The sequence below is a fragment of the Besnoitia besnoiti genome, chromosome XII, assembly GCF_002563875.1.
Source record: "Besnoitia besnoiti strain Bb-Ger1 chromosome XII, whole genome shotgun sequence".
Taxonomy (NCBI): domain Eukaryota; phylum Apicomplexa; class Conoidasida; order Eucoccidiorida; family Sarcocystidae; genus Besnoitia; species Besnoitia besnoiti.
Window position 1 is genome coordinate 1,151,114 of NC_042367.1, and position 18,168 is coordinate 1,169,281.

An 18,168-nucleotide genomic window follows, 5' to 3' on the forward strand; every position below is an offset into this window, starting at 1 on the left:
ACAGTGACATATAGTGGAACTCGCTGTCGGTGCGGCGCGAGTAGGGGGATCAAAGAGAGAGGAACGGCCCCTTGTCGGTATCCTTCTCCAGTCTCGAGAGCTCCATCCACTGCCAGGCGTGACTGGGATCAAGGCATGCACCCACGCGGGAAAGCGCAGGCTTATGTGAAGAAATTATCAGGTCCTTGACACCCGAAGATGTGCGCACTAGAAAAATATGCACTTTCAGAGATAGCGTGCACGTAGCGCTTCTCCGCATCTTTCATTTGTGCCCTCGGGCCGCCACACGGCCCGTCAACGTCGAGAAGCGACGGACGATCAGATCAGAGTCATTGCCGCGGAACGGCAGCAGATATGAGATTTGTTGCCGCTGCGGAGAGTCAAGGTCGACGAATGAGAAATGCGACAAATCCTCTTTGCTTGAAAGCATCGATTCCGGGACGTTGCAGCTTGCGCCTTTGGAAATAACACCAGGGAGGCTACCAGCCAAGAACGCCGCAGAAGAGAGAGGGGAGACGCTGAGAAGGGCGCCACACACGTGGTTTTTTCCTCCCCACTTGCGCGACGCTGTGTGAAAGATTGTCTCATGAAGGGTTCCGCGCCTCCCTGCATGGGGCGAAGCAGCAGAATTTCGGAGAGTTTGCTTCCGTTGGAATGCTGGTTGGGGCGTTCGCGAGTCACCCGTTTCACCGCCCGTCCTTCTCCCGGGACGAGTAAACGGCGAAATGGTGGCGGCGAAGCGGGAAAAGATGCGCCTTCCAGGAGCGGCAACGCCTCTCACTTGGAAAGCAAGACCGTCCGTGCGAAAAAACGAGGAAGAAGGACAGCCGTTCTCTCGTGAGCCCGACGGCAACTCACTCGATCGCGCGAAGAAGCGTGTGGCAAGGCGGGAGGCCGTTGGGACAGTGACGACCGAGAGGAAACGGAGTGATAGACGAAAAAACGCGGAAGGAAGGAAGAATACGAGCAGAAAACAGTGGACTCTGAAGGCTACTCGTGAGTCTCTGGAAGAAAAACTCAAAAACACACGCCTATGACAAGAAACGCTGGCCGTCTATCGTTGCTGCTGTGCTCATGCATAGAGAACCTTTGTTCGCGTTCGCGTTCCAAGAGAGACAGGGCAAGAAGCCGGAAGAAGCAGACGGCGGCACGCTACGCGCCCTCCCGCTTGCTCACATTCTTGAGGATGTTCAACGAAAAAAGAAATTCGTGTCTTCGTTTCGTGAACGCGGATTTCCTCGGATCCATTTGTGAAAATTGCCGCGAGAGAGGTACACAGAAAACAGCCCACAAAAGTGCCCAGCAAGAACGGTACAGCGAGGCAAGGCAGAGACATCACAGCCACACCGTCGAGCGACTCGAATTCAAGCGTCCGTGAGCTTGAATTCAGACAGAAATATGAACACCAGATGTGCAGGACTTCCGTCTCGTACCAGTACTGATGTGCATACGCGAGTACCTCGAAGAGACATATTTCGAGCGAGAAGGAACGAAAAAACGGAAAATGCTCAAGAATGGATCCTGCCGATATCGACCGTTTCGCCTGGAAACCCAGTGCACGGAGAAATGACCAAACCAAACGCAGCCGCCACAGAATCCAGGACCGAACATTATTTTCGAGAATGAAACGAGGCCCTCTCGCCAGCAGCGGCTTCACATCGGAGCGCGATGAGGTTGGTATGAGCCAGACACGGGTACTCCACCCTAATAACCGGTTCGAACGTCGTGAAGTCTGCAGTTTCGTGCGTTCTGACCCAGTGCCAGGCTACACTCCTGCAACAGATAAGAAAACTTCTCTTGGTCATCCGCTCATACGCGCATGAACCCACCCAGCCAAAGTACGTGCAGGTTAATGGAGAAAGGGCGACTAAGCCGGGCAGGGACAGTGCCGCCGCCCGCGGAAAAATGTGGGAACTATAGTACATGAGAAGCTACCAGACGGCCGTTGCACGTAGTCCCACCAGCCTACCGAATCGGAAACTTTCTTGTACGCATGGATGTGAAATGAACAGACTCATGCGTAGGAGGCAAGCAACGAGGCACGCGGGTACCCCGTTTCAGACGCAACGATGTCTACAGATACGTGTGTAACACGGCGTCGGTAAGCAGCATGCACAACTTTGTCATCACCACTGCGCATTTCCTTTTCTTTGTTCAGCTACGGCGTTTCGCGTCATGGCATTTTCTTTGTGTTTTTGTTCTTGAAACAGTATCCGGTCCTGCGTCTCGGTTTTCTTCGGTCGCCCCTCTTCGTTTAAGGCAAACATCTCCCACAGTTAAAGGCAAACGATTCTCACAGTTAATCGCCTTCCTTGTAAACAATAATACAACTTACACTCCATTGGCTCCCGCTAAAGCTGTGTTCGCCAGTTCCCGATACTCACGGTTGCGCGTTCTTGTTTCTGGAGGAACAAACCCATACATCATAGGCACCTACCCGGAGCGCGTTGCATGGCTTGCCAAGGCGACCTCCTGCCTATTTCGAATGAGTGGCGGTAAAGGGCATGCGAGCCCCGACTGGTAGCATTCGGCAAAGCCTTCAGCTCTGTTACACTACAAGCACATGACAAAAGAATTCCATACAGCAGAGCACACTCCTTTCTGATTAGTCCGTAGCTACACTCGAGCCTTTCGGCGACTCTGAACTGGTGCGGCGACATTCTCCCACCTGCCCCCCCCCCCCCCCCCCTCCGCCCCCGCTCCGGCCCTACCTGCGAGCCAGGTGAGCGGGCATGGCGGCTGAATCCTGCCTTTGCGTGTGTGCATAGGACACATACCCTCTTATACCTTTTCACGCCAGCGGGGATATCAGCATGGAGTATGTTTCAGCTGGCGGGAGGCAGGCAGCAGCGGCTCGACGCTCGACCGCACACGCAAATAGGGTCAGAGCCAGCTTCACGCGTTAGTGAATCGCGACTTCCGCTCGCGCGACTGGCGGATGCCACATGAGTGACTAGGTGGCTTCAAGCCAGGTTACGTGTCCTGAGGATTTCACCTTGGTTCCCTCATGCACAACCTGAGTATACAGCGATGACACAATGCCTTCGCTCGATCACGGCCACTCGAGCTTCTTCTAGCTGTTCAGCGTGGTGGGGTTCGTGCCATACCCTCCACCTAGCCAATGCGGGGAATCACCGGATCTCATCCACTACCATGGTACGTTCGCTGCAAAATAGACACCTCGTCTTTTTGTGGATCGGCTCGTCACGCGATTGCGTGTAGGATCTGCTCTCGGATGCCACCAGTAGCCGCTGCTGTGGAATCCTTAGGTGAGATTCTACTGTGGTGACCGATTCCCGTATGACTTGACAACGAGCCAGCTGGAGCAGGATTGTTTCGGGTGCGGTTATACCGTAGTACGAGACCTACGCGATCGAATCACACGAAACATGGCTTACGGTAGCCACGGCAGCACCCGGATGCCACAGAGGTAACCTGAAACCGACGTTTCCACTTGGACATCCAACCGATGCCTAGGGCGGGAATACGCAGTAAATGTTCGTTCGCATACAGCACAGCGAACATGAACACCCATGGGCGCTGAAGAACATTTGCCGTAAATATGAAAGTCAGGCTCCGCGGACCTTCCACGCCCTCTCTAGTGCCTACCCCTCGATGTACTCAAGGAAGATTTGATCTTGCATACGGTTCAGGCAGCATGAATGTGCTCAGGGTCTAGCTGTCGAATTTCCGCTTCTCAGCCGATGTGTAGCAACAACGTCGGGCGCTCACTTTTACGGCGCCGAGGGATTCTTAGGGCACGCAGCCCCGGCACCGTATGCATCTGCATGTAGCCGTCTCTGCATGACCGCTCTGTGTGTCTCGTTCCGCGAGAATTCTTTTTCGGGTCGTCTCTCTCCCTTTGAATCGGCTTTAAATTTGCCCTCGCGGTCGGATCTAAACCCTCGATTCGTTCCCTGGAACTTTTTTTCCAGATTTGAAGTAATTCAACAGCGTTGCAAAGTCGATGGAGACATGGGACCAACCGTGCTGCGGGAGGACTGCTTCGTCCTCCCTACTTTTCAAAGAACTACGTCCTGTCAAAGAAAGGCATGATATGTATGTGCTTGTAGAGTTGAGATGGGCTGCGAGCCCTCTGTTCTGTTGAGTTTTGTACAATGCATTCCTTTCCGCCTCATGTGAGTCTGTAGGCGTCCCTTCATCTGCGCAAAGCGTCCAGTGCCTACACTGTTACATCGACGCGGCAGCAACGCAACTCGCCCACATATCCCTTGTAACAGTTCTTTCTTTCCATTCGTTACTGTTTTTCGTATTTTTTGGGGCCAGGGATCCACCAGCACATGCTCTCTTTCCCTGTGTCAGGGTCTCCGTTCGTCTTCCTGAGTGAAATGGTCCGAAATGAAACTGTTCTTTCCTCCTGTAACTCTTCACGTTCACAGGACATGAAGCTGCCCGTCAGGCAAGGGGATGGCTTCCGCTCTTCGTCGCACACTGCTTCGCCAAACAAGCTGCTGTCGTGTTACAGTTTTTCTGCCGTGTCTAATGCCGGCGTTGCTCCACGAGGGTAGTTGAGGGTCTCCGCCGGCTCCATCCGCACTTTCGGTTTTTCCTGTCCTCGTCTCCTCCCCTTCTCTGAGGAGCCTTCCTTCCTTCTTCCTGTCTTCTCTATTCGCAAGATCGATGCCTCCACTGCTCAAAGGGGAGGCGTTCCTGGCCTGCGCCTCTCAGGCTCATCGTTGACTTCACCAGTGTCTTCGTGGACCGCCAGGCACACTGCCGAGACTTCTCGTTCTGCGCAGAGCTTCGGATGAGGCTATTGACGGAGGCACATTCATCCGAGGCGCTGCCAGAGGCTGCAAAAGCCTTGGGATGCTGCGGCTGTCTGTTTGCGCGGCACCTGAAGTCCACAGGCGGGCGACCTGCAGGGGTATGGGGGGCTTTCAGACTTCCAACATGGGACGCGTCACCCTGCCAGTTGCATACCCGGCCTCTGCAGATGGCGTCAAGCACTTTAGCTCCCGACTTCCATCGCCACTGATTTCGTGTCACGCCCGGCCTTTGTTTACGGTTGCAGGTCAACCAGACAGAGACGCGTCTCACCGAGGCCGGAGTCGATGCCTTGCCGCGCAACGGCCTGTGCAGCTCTTCGCGAGCCGACCACCGCTGCCCTCACCTTTTCTTCGACTCCCTCAGGTTCCCCAATACATTCGCGCCTTCTCTTCTCTCGTGATATCGCGAAGCAACAAGCGAGCAGGGGATTCAACTGGCCGGAGGTCTAGACGGGGGGGTGGCAGACAACGATTTCCGCAGAGCCCAGCAGCAGGCGGGGACGGAGAAGCGGAATCGGAGTGCGACGAGGACGGACTTCCTGGGGTTGTCAGGAGATCTCTCCAGGTGACGACATGGTGCTGGCTGCTTACGTGGAATACATACATACAAATACATGTGGAAAAAAAGTACATGAGGATATCTGCTGGATTCTGTCTCTGCGAGTCGATATGCCCTGTGGTCTACACGACTAATTCAGCCTCACGCGCGTGCGGTCGCGTCTGCACATCATGGGGGTGAGGCAGACTTCGCGCAATCTCCAAGAAGAATTGAGCAGCGGCCGTGATGAATGACCCGCGCTGAGTGAAGCGCTCGATTTCGATGCGCGTTTGCCTCCTGTCACTCTCTTCTTCGCATGCACGTCCGCAGCATTGTTGGCAGGTCTCTGTTTTGATTCCCTGCGCCGCAGTCACAGCTTATGCCCCGTGCGGATTCCTGCCTGTCTGCCATGTCGCTCGTGTTGTGCGCAGAACTCTCTTGCGCCTCACGCCGTTCCGGTTTCTTTCTGGCAAGCGCAAGCCGAGCAGGCGCTGCGGCTCCTGCCCTCGCTCCTCCCATTCCACTTGGCGACCTTGCTTCTGGCGCACGCTCGAGCCGGCGTTCGCCACCCACCCCTGGCAGCCGCGATTGTGAACCAGTTTGCAGACCTGACCATGCGACAGCGGTACCACCCCCTCCTGCTTTCTCCTCGCCCATCCGCCATGGCCTCTCAGGCCTCGGTGGAAGGGGGCGTCAACCTGAAGAAGCGTTCCACGTGCAGCAAACCTTCGCCTGCTGAGTCGGAGAAGGAGTTGCAACGGGTGGACTTTGCAGCCTTCTCGACTGTGCTCTTGTCGCTTGAACGGCTGCATCTGCTTCATCACCCGCTGGTCTTCGAACCTGCGGAGCGACTTCAGCGCGTCCTTCTGCACCGCCTGCAGGGGCACTGCGACGCGTTCACGTTTCGGCAGCTGAAGCGACTCATGCTGCTCCTGGCGAAACTCGCTGCGTTGGCTAGCACGAGAAGTTCGCGTCGGGGCGTACAGGACGCGAGTGGGGAAGCATCTGACGCAGGAGGGGGGGACAGACGCAGACCGCTAGAGGACCAGGGTTTTCTGGTGGAGGTGATGGTCGCCGCGGCGGAGAAAGCGGTGGACGCGGATCGGCCGCAAAATGACGCCGGGGCGAAGAAACGAACGACGCTTGATGATCGAGAAATGTTTTCGGTGGTTTGGTGTATTGGCAGATTTGACCAGATGATTTTCTCCAAGGTTCTCCGAAATCGCAGAACCGCACTCGCTGCTGGAACGCTCCCTGAAGGCGGGAGGATGCCAGAGAACGGCTTGATGGAGGATTCGCAGTGCCAGGCGTGTCGACGCACGAGTAAACATAGTCTCGGGGCAACGAATGGGTCGCCACCTGACGGCGAGCCCGACTGCAGGGACGAACAGGAGGGTGACGACGATGGATTCAGCTGCAAGTGGGGACCCGGAGGCAGTGCATATGAGCACTCCGAGAAAGAACTGACAGCAGACATGGCCAACATGTACGCGCAAGCTCGCGAGAAGCTCCTGGAGCGTGCTATACAAGGCATCCGAGCGATTATCCTTTCAAGACTCCGATGTGCGCCGCTGGACGCTGCAATGGTAAGCACTCCTGAAACTGTTTTTGAACAGGGAAAGGACAGGGCGGTGGGAGGGCAGAAGCCAATACTCACGTCAAAGGATATACTTTCCTCATATCAACGTGGGCCTTTTGAAGCGAGAGCCGAAGCTGCTCTTCAGCTGCGCCCACAGGTATAGAAGATCAAGTCGACTTCTAGAACCTCAGTATGCGCTAGCTGGCCGCGACACTGGTTTTTTTCCCGTCGGGTCAAGCGCTGAGCAGTTACACCCTATGGCGGCGTGCTCCTTTGGTTTTCCTTGCACTGTCCCTTTGCGTTGTTCTAGGCATTGGATGCGTTTCTCGTCTTCAAAGACCCATATATGAGCGCCAAGGCGGAGCACTATTTGTCGTTTCTTCTTCGCACCGCCTCCTTGGAGGAGCTCATCACACTTGCCGACGGTTTCAAGCACTTACGTATCGCTCAGCGGCGGGTCTGGGATATTTGGTGTTTGCATGCTGAGCGTGGCGTCACGTCCTACGTAGTCGCGTATGAGCAATGGGAAGGCAGTGGGGAGCTTCCGCGCCGATGCCCTTCAGCAGACACACTGAACGCGGTGCGCTCGTGGTTCACGGCACTGCGCCACCCTTGCTCGCAGGTGGACACGTTGCAAGAGAAGCACGCACAGAGAACGGAACCCACAACTGGGGATGTGGGTACGAAGGACGCTTGACTTCTTGGCAATTTTTTCAAGGCACCCTGTCGGCAGGCTCGATATTAAATCTCCACTGGAGAGGGGGCGAGCTGCTTATGAACAGAGGGAATTTGCGCCTCTCGTTTTTTTTGGGCATGTAGCTTAGGGTTCGGTGGTGCGGCGAATATCAGTGTGCCCTGCGGTGCTGTTCGCTGCGCAAGACGTAACACCGGTAAACCGTAAGTCGATGCTCAGCCCCGAAGGAACTACACTCACTGTTGACCGTGGCGGCCTCGGCGGCGGGGCTGCTGATGACAGAAGAGTGCTTGGTGTGGACTGAAGTCCTCCTTTCCGAACGTGTACGATTCTTAGTACTGGCGTGCGAAGAGGCTTCGCCAGAGCAGCGTCCCACGTGCTGCCTGATGCATGGACAACGCATTTCGTACACGAGAGTGCCGGTCCATGAGACGAGTAGAGTACTGGCGTTTTAGAGTTTATTGCTCGGAAGCAATGTCGCCAGCAATGTGTCTATTTCCAACAATAGCGTCGGAATTCGGCCTCATGGTTCTTGCACATTTGTGGGCATCCTCCCCGTCTCCATTAAGGACTGCTTGAATGTCCGAAACAAGTTTGACTGAGGAGCCGTTTATGGAGGGAAAGCAAGGACAAGAGAGATTCATCGCCAAAACGTAGAAGACGCAGACACCAATGAACAACGTATTCGTCGACAGTCGCAAAAAATTTCGATTCTGACAACGATAGTGACACTCGGTTGGCAGCGTGGCCAAGTATCATCAACCAAGATACTGACGCATTTGCGTTTAACCGGAGAACCGCGCATCGCGATTGATTTCCTTATCTGGTTTGCTGCTCTATCTCTGTCGCAAAACTCCGTTCGACTCAGAATCTTCTTTTGTCGGATTTTAAGTGCTCCCTTAGTCTGTAGCCATCTTATGCGGCTCTTTTAGGAGGAAGCCTCCACGCCGGCGGTAGCCGCATCTTCAGCTTCACTTTTAAATTTCTGAAGAAGGTCGGCGATGGAGAATCGAGGTGGAAGAGCACCACTGAGATATGAGAATGGTGCTCTATCTTCCGGATATGGACCCAGGCGGAACTGGGAATCCGCCGGTTCGCCACCCATACGATAATTGCGCGCAGCGGATGCCTGCGTGGGCGACAGAAGCTCTTTTCCCGACTTCCACCGAAGCACGCTATCATAGAGAAGAGGACCAACGGTCGTAGGGTCTCCAACAAGCTCAAGGAGGGGCAAAAACCGGCGCAACACCTCAACGATGCTCTGGTGTCTGTATGTGAACGATCGATCCTGTAACCAAGGCCACATTTCACGACACGGCGTACACTATGCAGGTGAAAGCGAGAAAAGCTGCCCGTAGGTAGCGTGGAAAGAGCGCGCGAGAGAGGTTTGCAAGGACTGTGGGCCCTCGAAAATCGTCTTCACTTCGCTGCTTTATGGGTATGGCAATATTTCCCAAGCTGTATGTGTGCGGGTTGCGTTAGCAACCGTGTACACTCCCATTCCGGGGGGGTAGGTGGTCTTCGCTTGCATGTAGGCGGAAACTTACCAATTGCGCCAACTTGAAGTCTCCACGAGAAGACTGAAATGCATCGTGGTCGTACGAGACACCGGACCAGAAGGCTGCGAGTATATCTCCATTATCTGGAAAATCTAGTGGATCTCTAAGCATGGCTTTGCCCAGCAAAATGTGGCCTCCGTCTTCTGTTTCCCCAACTTTCCTGAGCTGTAATGGCACATGAACGCCGGAACACGTTGGTGTGTTCTTTGTAAGAGTTCTTCTGGCTGCATGTATCCGTGCAAGTCGAAAGCAGTTTCGATCTACAGTTATCTCCTCTCCACCCTGCATGATTGAAATGGCCTGCTCGACCCCAGCAAACAGCTACTCCACACACTCCTATCCCGTCTGACAGTGAAGATACGCTTGCGGAGCTCGTCAGTGCAGCCTGGAAATGAAGGGATTGTAGCACCGTAAAACCGCCGAAACGGCATAAATGACCCAATGAGATTTGGCCTGCAGTTCAGAGGGCGACAGGAGGTGTGGTGACGCAGACGTCGGCAAGCTGTTTCGCAGATTAACTTTCTTCCGCCGGAAAAAGCCTTACGACATCGACAACGTTGCGGTACATATGCTCGTTGTTGATGACACCAAGATGGACTTGGCTTGCTTGGTCACGCATCTCTGGGCATAACGTGCCAAAATCAACGGTGTAGTCTTAAATAAGAGAGGGCTTGTTGTCCATATGTTCGCCCGAACTCAGGGGATCGGAAAATGTTCCGATGTACGCGTAGGCCGTGATGTCCAGCGTACTGTGTATCAGGTTTTGAATCATGAACACGTCTCTTGACGATCCGCAGCGCGTTTGAAAAGCGAGCTTGCCAGCCCACCAAATTTTCATTGCGAGATTGTATAGGTCTGAACAGGAGATCGCAAAAATAGGCGTACGACGCAGGAATTCGAGTCCGCATTTGCCTTTTGATCAGTAAGGTGCACACGATTGCCTACAGGACGCGTAGTTGCCCAATCATGCCGAAGCAGGAGCTCAAGTCTCCTCCGGTTAACGATAGTAGGTCATGGAAGGAGTTCAGTGTCTGTCAGTGATGTCTGTCTCTCACCTGTCGCGCCAGCCTCATGAACACGTCCCACCACAACACCCAAAGGAGGTCGTCTGGGAGCTTCTCCGCGGGCGAAAATGCATTCCAGGTCCGCTCTGTTTTCTTGCAGGTCGTCGGTTGATCTGATGTTGTAGGTCGTTCGCCTGTCGCAAGAGCCCTCGACTGTGCCGAGTCCACCTCCATCTGCGTTTCCGGCATCACCCACTTCTGGGTCAATGAAACGCCGGAGGAGGTCATCAACTACCTCTGACGCAGCCCGCAAAGCCTCCATGGGCAGCTTAGCCACCTCTGCCACCGGAGGAAGAACAAACTGCTGAAAAAGCTCCACTGCATGCATCACCGCCGAAAGTTCTTCTTCGACTGGATTGAGATATTCTGACTCGAAATTTATTTTGCTTTGGTGTGCCGTGAACGCATCGGCGAACCGCTTCACAGCATTAGAGATGACCTGCTCGACGACGGTCTTTCTGCCAAACAGGCCCTCTTCCATTTTCACGCCCTCTCTCGCTTCTGTGGGAAATGCATCCGGCGCCATCATTAGCTCTCCCATCTTCATAGGCTCCATAGAAGGAGTCATGTCGGGTGAGGCGACGTTAGGCTCGGCGAAAGCATGTCTATGAGAGGCACTCAGCCCCACGATACACGCACATAGAAGAGAGACGGAAAGGCGCGAATGGAAAACGATGGAGCTCCCCATCTTGGTGGTCGCTTCCCAACTGCGAAAAGAGTCTCAGAGGACTACAGGCTCCAAGGTCTGCTACCCTGTTGCACACCGATTAGATTACAGTGTCCGCTGGAAAGTTCGAAGTTTTCAAGATCTAACTGAAGATTCACGCCTCCGGTAAGGGTACCACATACATCGATGATGACTCGAGGTGCCAAGCTCTCGCTGCAGTGCAATGTAGTATGGTGGATATTGTGTCCGCCAGTTCGCACGTGACCGGAGCCAAAGTATTTTTGCAAGACCAGACAAGAGCACTTTGATGCTTGTGTTCAATCACCAAGGCTGACGCGATTGCATCAGAGACAACACGGTTTGCTGTATGCTCCTCGAAAACACCTAAGTTGCTGTCTGATGTAGGGACAAAGTTACAAATGTTAGTACTACGTCTCTTCTTCAACCCTCAGTTCATGAGGCACCATTTTGGCAGCTGGCATTCAGTGAAGGATGCCGACAGGACAGGGGTAAGCTTGACGAAGCAACTCCTTGCTGGGAGCCTCGGTTTTTGGATCCACGGCACGTAAGATCCCTTCACGGTTGCCGAACTGCTTAGACCGATCGGGAGTGACCGAATGTCAGTGGAAGGTGTCAGTGGTTCGCCCGGCATATTGAGTGGTCACGGCTGTTGGTTCGTACTGCATTCTACTGATGTGCCGTCTTGTTGTATACGTATGCATGCATGACTGTTTGCACATCTGTAACGGAACACCTACCTCCTTCATACCGTAAGGATAAGCGTAAAAAACGCCCCAAAACCAAAAGATTTGGCGAGCTTTGCTTTCGCTTTCGAACAGTTCCCCTGAGGTAACGTGTTTATACGCATTTACATCCCTAAAGCTCACTTTTATCCGTTTAGCGTCTTGACTGCTTTACCTTCGAAACACACAAATTCGTGATCATCATTGCTGCCAGTCTGTTCAGGTGCGCCTCAGTGTATTATACGTGTGTGCTGCGTGCTAGTGAGAGCCCGTGTGCATCATGGAGATGCGCGCCTGCTGCGTTTCGGGTACAACCGAAGCACGTTTGATTACGCGGTCGAGAATAAATATCAAGCTTGAGAGGCTACCGTTTTCCGTCGAAGACTCGAAGAGTCAGAAGACATCAAAGGCGCGTGCTTGACGCAGTCCGTTTGTACGGGAGTCTCTCTGCTGTCCCTTATTTGATTCCACCCTGTTCTCTTCGGACGCACCCGCAACGAATCTGGTAACGCGAACGTCACAACGCATCAACTAACGGAAGAATGTTAATACGAGCAAGGTTATGAGCCGGGGGTAGCATCTGCACGATCGACGAAAGAAAATGCGAGCTCACCGAGGTAGTCACTAGGTAGCTCTTTGTCCAGATGCGTGTCTGTTCTATTGCATCGGTTGATGACAGGGCGATGAGCGGGCAAATACACTGCTCAGTAAAGGAGACCCGAGCTCGCCGGGTTCCTTGCCGTCCTGGGAGGGGGGCGGCGCGCAAGATTGAATCCGTCGCCCTTCTGCTCATTATTTCTATCCCGTGGAGCCGTCGTTATTTTTGTGAAGACATTCGTCTCGCGGATGTGTGGTCTTTCACAGCGACCACAGAGAATGCAACCTCTCCAGGAGGAAATCTCGTGAACGCATCTGCCGAGTATTCTTCAACAGTGCAGAAGGCTGTCAATGTCCGGGATTCTCATCCGGTCCTGTTGGCTGAAAACACCGCGCACAACACATTTCCCGATAAGAGCCTTGAAGTGTCTGAGGGTGTGCGCGAGCCACGATGGAGAAGAGCCCGCAAAAATGTTCGGCTCGTTGACACCCTGTTGGCCATCGAGTGGCACACCAGTGGTGGAAATGCAAAGTCCCCGTCCGATGCGTTAGAGAGGGAAACTCAGAGTTTACTTTCGCCTCTATTGCCCTATGCCACACACGTGAAGAACGACCAGGGGGGGGTGGAACATCACAGGCATGCCCCTAAAGGAAACGTTTCCGGAACACGACCAGGAGGAAAGGAACGAAGAGTGAAAGCTGAACCAGAGGGAGATATTCTGCGGACGAGGAGACAGCAACGAAATGAAGTAGCTTTGGAAAAGACTGCCGATGTATCGCAGCGATGCGCTTCTGGAAGCCACCAGGACGGGGCGGACAGGTGCGGCGCCACCAGTGAGTTGCCGCATCACAACAGCGGCAACACCAATCCGCCATTCCGTCGCCTGGCAATCCATGAGATTGTTGTCACGAGCTTGAGAGACTTCTTTCTACCTACCGCAACCGCTGAATCTCGAGAACTAAGCAATGCTGCCACCGAGGTCTCAAGAATAGCTCGGATGCACAACCAAGATGCGACGCACAACAAACCGGGTTCCACGTATTTACTCGCTCCTTTGCCATCTCGCTTCATTTCTACGGTTACGGGAACGAGGGGGCTCCTGTCGGGACACTTTACTCCGACTACACTCCGTGAAGTTATACGAACAGAACCGGAGGGTGGTGTCGCACGATACTACAGCCCTGAACCCCAAGAGAGAAGTCCCACCTGGAACGCTTTCTTACTAGACCAACTCGAGCGTCGTTTTGATCAGCTAACAGACAAAGAGAAGTATGATCTTGTTAACCACGTCTCTTTGCGGGCATTTTCTCACCTCGAGTGGCTGTATGAGTGGCAGAAGACATACGCTCCTACGCTTCTCCTTGTGCAACAAGAGCGAGACGAAGCTAACTCCTCTTCGCCCGCCACTAATTCTCTATCTTCTCGCGTCTCCGAGCCTTCAGCCCACCCAGACTCTCCAGCCTTCAACCGCGGAACAAGGAAAACAGTTCTTAGAAGCGATGCGCAAGATGACGAGGAAGAATTTGGATACGATATTGCGTGGAAACTGTTCACTACTACTGGTCACCTTGCTGTCGCTCCCGAAGCGGAGGAGGGTGTTGAACAACGCGAAGTTCACACAGATGCTTACAAACGTAATCCGTACCGGCGAAACGGTGGAGCGGGCAACAGAGCTCGAGCAGATGCGTTAGTGCAAGGTGGAGTCGAAGGCATCGCAGAGGGGCAGGCTTTATGGGATGAGACCCTTATTGCCTTGAAACGAAAAAATATCCCGAATATCACCTACACCGTTGACCAGATTAACGAAGATGTTGGGGTTTTCCTTGAAAGATACAGAGATGCTGTTTGGTCTCTTCCGCTTCAGCATATCGTTAATGCCACGTTAAACGGAGGAATATTTCCAGACCTCGTTGAAAGGCAATCTGCTTCTTACCCAGACTTCAAGAGAAACGTCAGGTGCAATCCCGAGTAAGACACGCAACGGCAGCAATCAGTACGGTACCGGTGGAGAAGGAGACTTGTGGAAGTAGAGCCTCTTGAGGTTCCGTGACGCCCATCGCCGACTTAGGCCTTCGCCTTGCCCGTCGCCCGCTGCCCTAGGCATTACTTGCGGGTGATCTTTCTCGTAGGCCTCAGAGTGGCGTGGGGGAGGCGTTGGTGAGTGAGGAAGCGCATGAACGCCCCGCCTTAAGTTGCTGCAACAAGTTTCCAAGAATCGAAGGAAACTGTATCCCCACTTTTCTACTTTGGTACACACCTCACCATGCAACAAGATACGCAGAAGTACAGTATCGGGAATTAGTTTCCCTTCAAAAGTGGACAGCCGCCTACCTGCCCATGACGGTTTGGGCCCTCGTGCTGTTGGGTAGTCTTTGTTCCTTTCTTTTCTCTTTCAAGCGTGCAGGTGTGTCAGAACCTGGGCAATTTTCTTCGCGAGTTCGGCACGAATCTACGGAGAGTTTACGGCGATTCATACTTATATGGGATTCACAAACGAGCCGAAGACCTCGCTGGGTTTTTACACTACACAATCGTTAGTACGACAGTCACGGAGGCTTTATTTGAATTTGTGGAGCAGCATGTCACCGTCGCCGCCCTCGAGGCCGTTTTGAACGCGACAAGTTCACTTATAGAAATCCCAGTTGAAAGTCAAGTCTTTCAGCTGATGAATGCTCTACTCTCCCTCGGAGGAGACTTCTATTCCCTTGCAGACATGCCTGCTGTTGAATTCGAGGTACGATGACCTCACGCAGGGCGGCCAACATCATGCGCACTCGCTTAGCTCTCTATGGCGGCTCGGCTTCGGTCATCACAGGTGCATTCCTCTGCGCATTGCACAAAGCCGCGAGATAAGCGCCGTCCCCAGACTCCGTGTGCAGTTTTTCGGAGCGCCCTGGATACGGCGCCAGCATGATTTCCGACACTTCAAACCGCTGATATGAAAACCGGTGACTCTACCCGTGAATACTGTGTCGTTGCTAGCAAGCGTGTACAAAAGTTGTAAAACGATACCCCATTGTCGGGAACCACCGTGCACGGTTGTCTCAAATGTGTGGCTACGTGACTCAGAATAAAAACCTTGTAAGATCGAAAGTGCGGAATGCGTTCTACTGTCGCCTTTTCAACGGCCGCCTGCACTTCTGTAGGCCTTCCGGTATTCCGCCGACCATTTCAATCAACATCCCCCGGGAGACTGTATTCGATCCTGCAACTGGATTCATCAAATTTCTATACCTCATTGGTTTCCAATTCTCGTGCGAGCAACAGGTGAGGTGCGCCTGTCCGATGTCCGTCGCCAGGAGATGAGGGAGCGCACGCACTGGCAGCTGATGCAGTTGCTTCTTTCACGGTTATGCTCTGAAACTGTAAGCCACGCGTGTACGACACATCTAGACTTTCGTGTCCTAATATGCTTCGGCCGCCACACTAAACCCTAAATTGACAGTCGCTGCTGTCTTAATCTGGCCGATTCACCGACGTGTGACTCACCGAAAAGTCTTGAAGCTATAGACATTCAGGTATGCCTGCGACGCAGGGTCAAGCTGCCTCGAATAGCTGCTCGACCATGCGCTGGCGCTGCGTTGTTCTGCCTCATCTTCTTCGTTCGATTCTTCCCTACGCGCAGGGTGGCTGCTTCGCCGATATTCTTATCGAAGGAGACAATTTCGATGGCTTTTACGTTTTGGCCGCCGTGGGCACGACAGGATTTCCCGTCTACGTCGCATATCGTGAGTTCGCTAACTTCCCAGAACTCACACAACTATACCTTTGGCAGGGATTGAGACCGTCCGTGGTGGACGCCACGCAAGCGTCATGGGCCGCCATCACTCCGTTCTTCCCAGAGTCCTACTACGCAGCAACCAGGGTACGATCTTTCTAGCGGATCCAGCAACACAACAACCTGTTTCATTCTCTAAGGGATGGTTTCCACCTCCACCCGTTTTCATATGCAAGTATATGTGCATGCATGTATGTATCTGTCAACCTACCTACCTACCTATCTTCCTCGATATCTATCTATCTATCTATCTATCTATCTATCTATCTATCTATCTATCTATCTATCTATCTATCTATCTATCTATCTATCTAGGTACATAACAAAGATGATTATGAACACAGATATGCGTAGAACGCTTGCGTCGACATACACAAGGCGGGACACACGTGTACATATGCGTATGTCTTCAGGACGATGGCAAGTGAAGGATTAGCAAAACACCTGTATATTCATCAGCTGGTCCGTGATATGTGCTATGGACTATACCTTGCAGGGCCAGCTTTTCCCTTTCGCGTCCTTGGCGTCATTAACGCCTCCGAACAACTGTTCGGACGTGCCTCCTACACCATTCGGAGACACGAATACGAACTTCCCGGCTTGCATGAACATTACACGCCAGTGGGTTATAGGTCGCGTATCAGCTTTCGGGAACTGCAATGGCTTTCTCTACTCTCACGTCTGCGTCTTCCCGGCAATCGTTGAGACGTTTCCCACGAGCAATCCGGAAACTTGGACAGCAGAAACGTCAACAACAACGCCACCGGCCTCTACTACTCCATCGCCCACGCCAGGACAGCCAGGGCCCAGCCCTCCGGGAGGAGGAGTGAGCCCACAAGGTGTAGGATTCGTCCCAGAGGGTCAGCGATCCGCAGAAAAAAAACGCCTTCCGAGGACAGACAAAGAAGGACGACGCCGTATGAGTACAACCGCTAGGCAACTGAGTGGTGGTGGCAGCGGGGGCGGAGAAACTGATGCCCACACTTTACCGCTTTGGGCGGCTCGTAGTGCTGACTCCAGGGTGCATAACGATAATACACCAGTTTTCCTTGGAGGAGAAGAGCTGAAACTATACGCTGACAGACTGCGGTCACTGACTGGGACTAATGGACGGCAGTTTCAGTCCGCCATCCCAGTACACAGATCTCAATTTGTCGACGGCTTCAGTGGGAAGCTCGATATTTATATTCCACCTTTCCTCCATATCCCTCCAGATATTTGGTAAGATCGGGGACAGCTCTAGAAGTGCGGATGGTCCATGCGTGAGAGCGTAATGCTCGCGCCTCCCCGTGAACTATAGATTCACCTGCACCCCGTGCTGTAGACAGACCTGAGAAGGTTGACTGAGTTGCCCGCAAAAAATCAAAAAACAAAATTGTCTTCTTATACAAAGGCTACATTGTACATTTACTCGTTAATATAGGTTTTTCATGGGTAAATAGGCTTGCGCGATGCTGATCGGCGACCTCCTCAGCTACGTATCTCCCAACAACATATTCGGGCACTACGGTTACCTTGCAGTGTCCGATAGGCACTCGGTGCTATCATTGAAACGGTAACCCTTTTGGCAGGCAACGAGAATTTTCTGTCGAGCTCACTGCTCGCAACCAACGACGACAGGAGGCCCTGTCACGCTAACACTCCCCAAACACACTGCTCCAAAGTTGCGGTATCATAATTAGGTTCATCTGTTCACGCAGAACAGCTCTTCTTGAGAAAACATATTGCTTTACATTATGCTGCTTCCTAAGGCAACGATACAAATGAGGTCACTCCGGTGTTCACTGAGAGAGGCAAGCTCGCGGAGCATTGCCCCAGACACAGGCGAAGGGTGCCGAAGTCGCTGCCGGTGCGTTCCTTTTCCAGACGGTTTGCCCAAGTGCTCCTGTCTTGGTGGTTAGCGGTAAAAATTGATTCATATTCATTAAACTTCATTGATTCAAAGTTTCCGAAAATGAAACAATTCGTTAGAGCGTGATCCACTTACAAGAGCCGTACTTCCCAAAAGATATACCAGACGTGAAACACAAAACATGTTTTGACATTCGAGCTCTTCATGCCGCTCTGCTCTGATACGACAAAACACTGTTTTGCCACCTCTGGTTCAACAGTGTAAAATCGACACAAAACGTGCCAACCACAAGTAAGGGTCACATCT

General features: G+C 53.1%; 3 protein-coding genes across 3 annotated transcripts; 2 read left to right on the plus strand and 1 right to left on the minus strand.

Moving 5' to 3' along the window:
- Positions 1-4,914: 4,914 nt before the first annotated feature.
- BESB_023600 (uncharacterized protein) lies at positions 4,915-7,604 on the plus strand (the record flags this gene model as incomplete). The annotated part of the gene is made up of 3 exons (XM_029361062.1): positions 4,915-5,355; positions 5,760-6,914; positions 7,218-7,604. The coding sequence occupies 3 exons, from the start codon at positions 4,915-4,917 to the stop codon at positions 7,602-7,604; spliced, it is 1,983 nt and encodes a 660-aa protein (XP_029215877.1).
- A 925-nt stretch (positions 7,605-8,529) lies between these two features.
- On the minus strand, positions 8,530-10,912 carry BESB_023610 (uncharacterized protein; the record flags this gene model as incomplete). Its single annotated transcript, XM_029361063.1, has 5 exons — positions 8,530-8,889; positions 9,149-9,325; positions 9,705-9,781; positions 9,911-10,015; positions 10,216-10,912. The coding sequence occupies 5 exons, from the start codon at positions 10,910-10,912 to the stop codon at positions 8,530-8,532; spliced, it is 1,416 nt and encodes a 471-aa protein (XP_029215878.1).
- Positions 10,913-12,278: 1,366 nt separating this feature from the next.
- BESB_023620 (uncharacterized protein) lies at positions 12,279-17,235 on the plus strand (the record flags this gene model as incomplete). Its single annotated transcript, XM_029361064.1, has 6 exons — positions 12,279-14,200; positions 14,362-14,389; positions 14,637-14,966; positions 15,302-15,499; positions 15,858-16,097; positions 16,507-17,235. 6 exons carry the CDS (start codon positions 12,279-12,281, stop codon positions 17,233-17,235), a joined length of 3,447 nt encoding a protein of 1,148 aa, XP_029215879.1.
- Between the last annotated feature and the right edge of the window lie 933 nt (positions 17,236-18,168).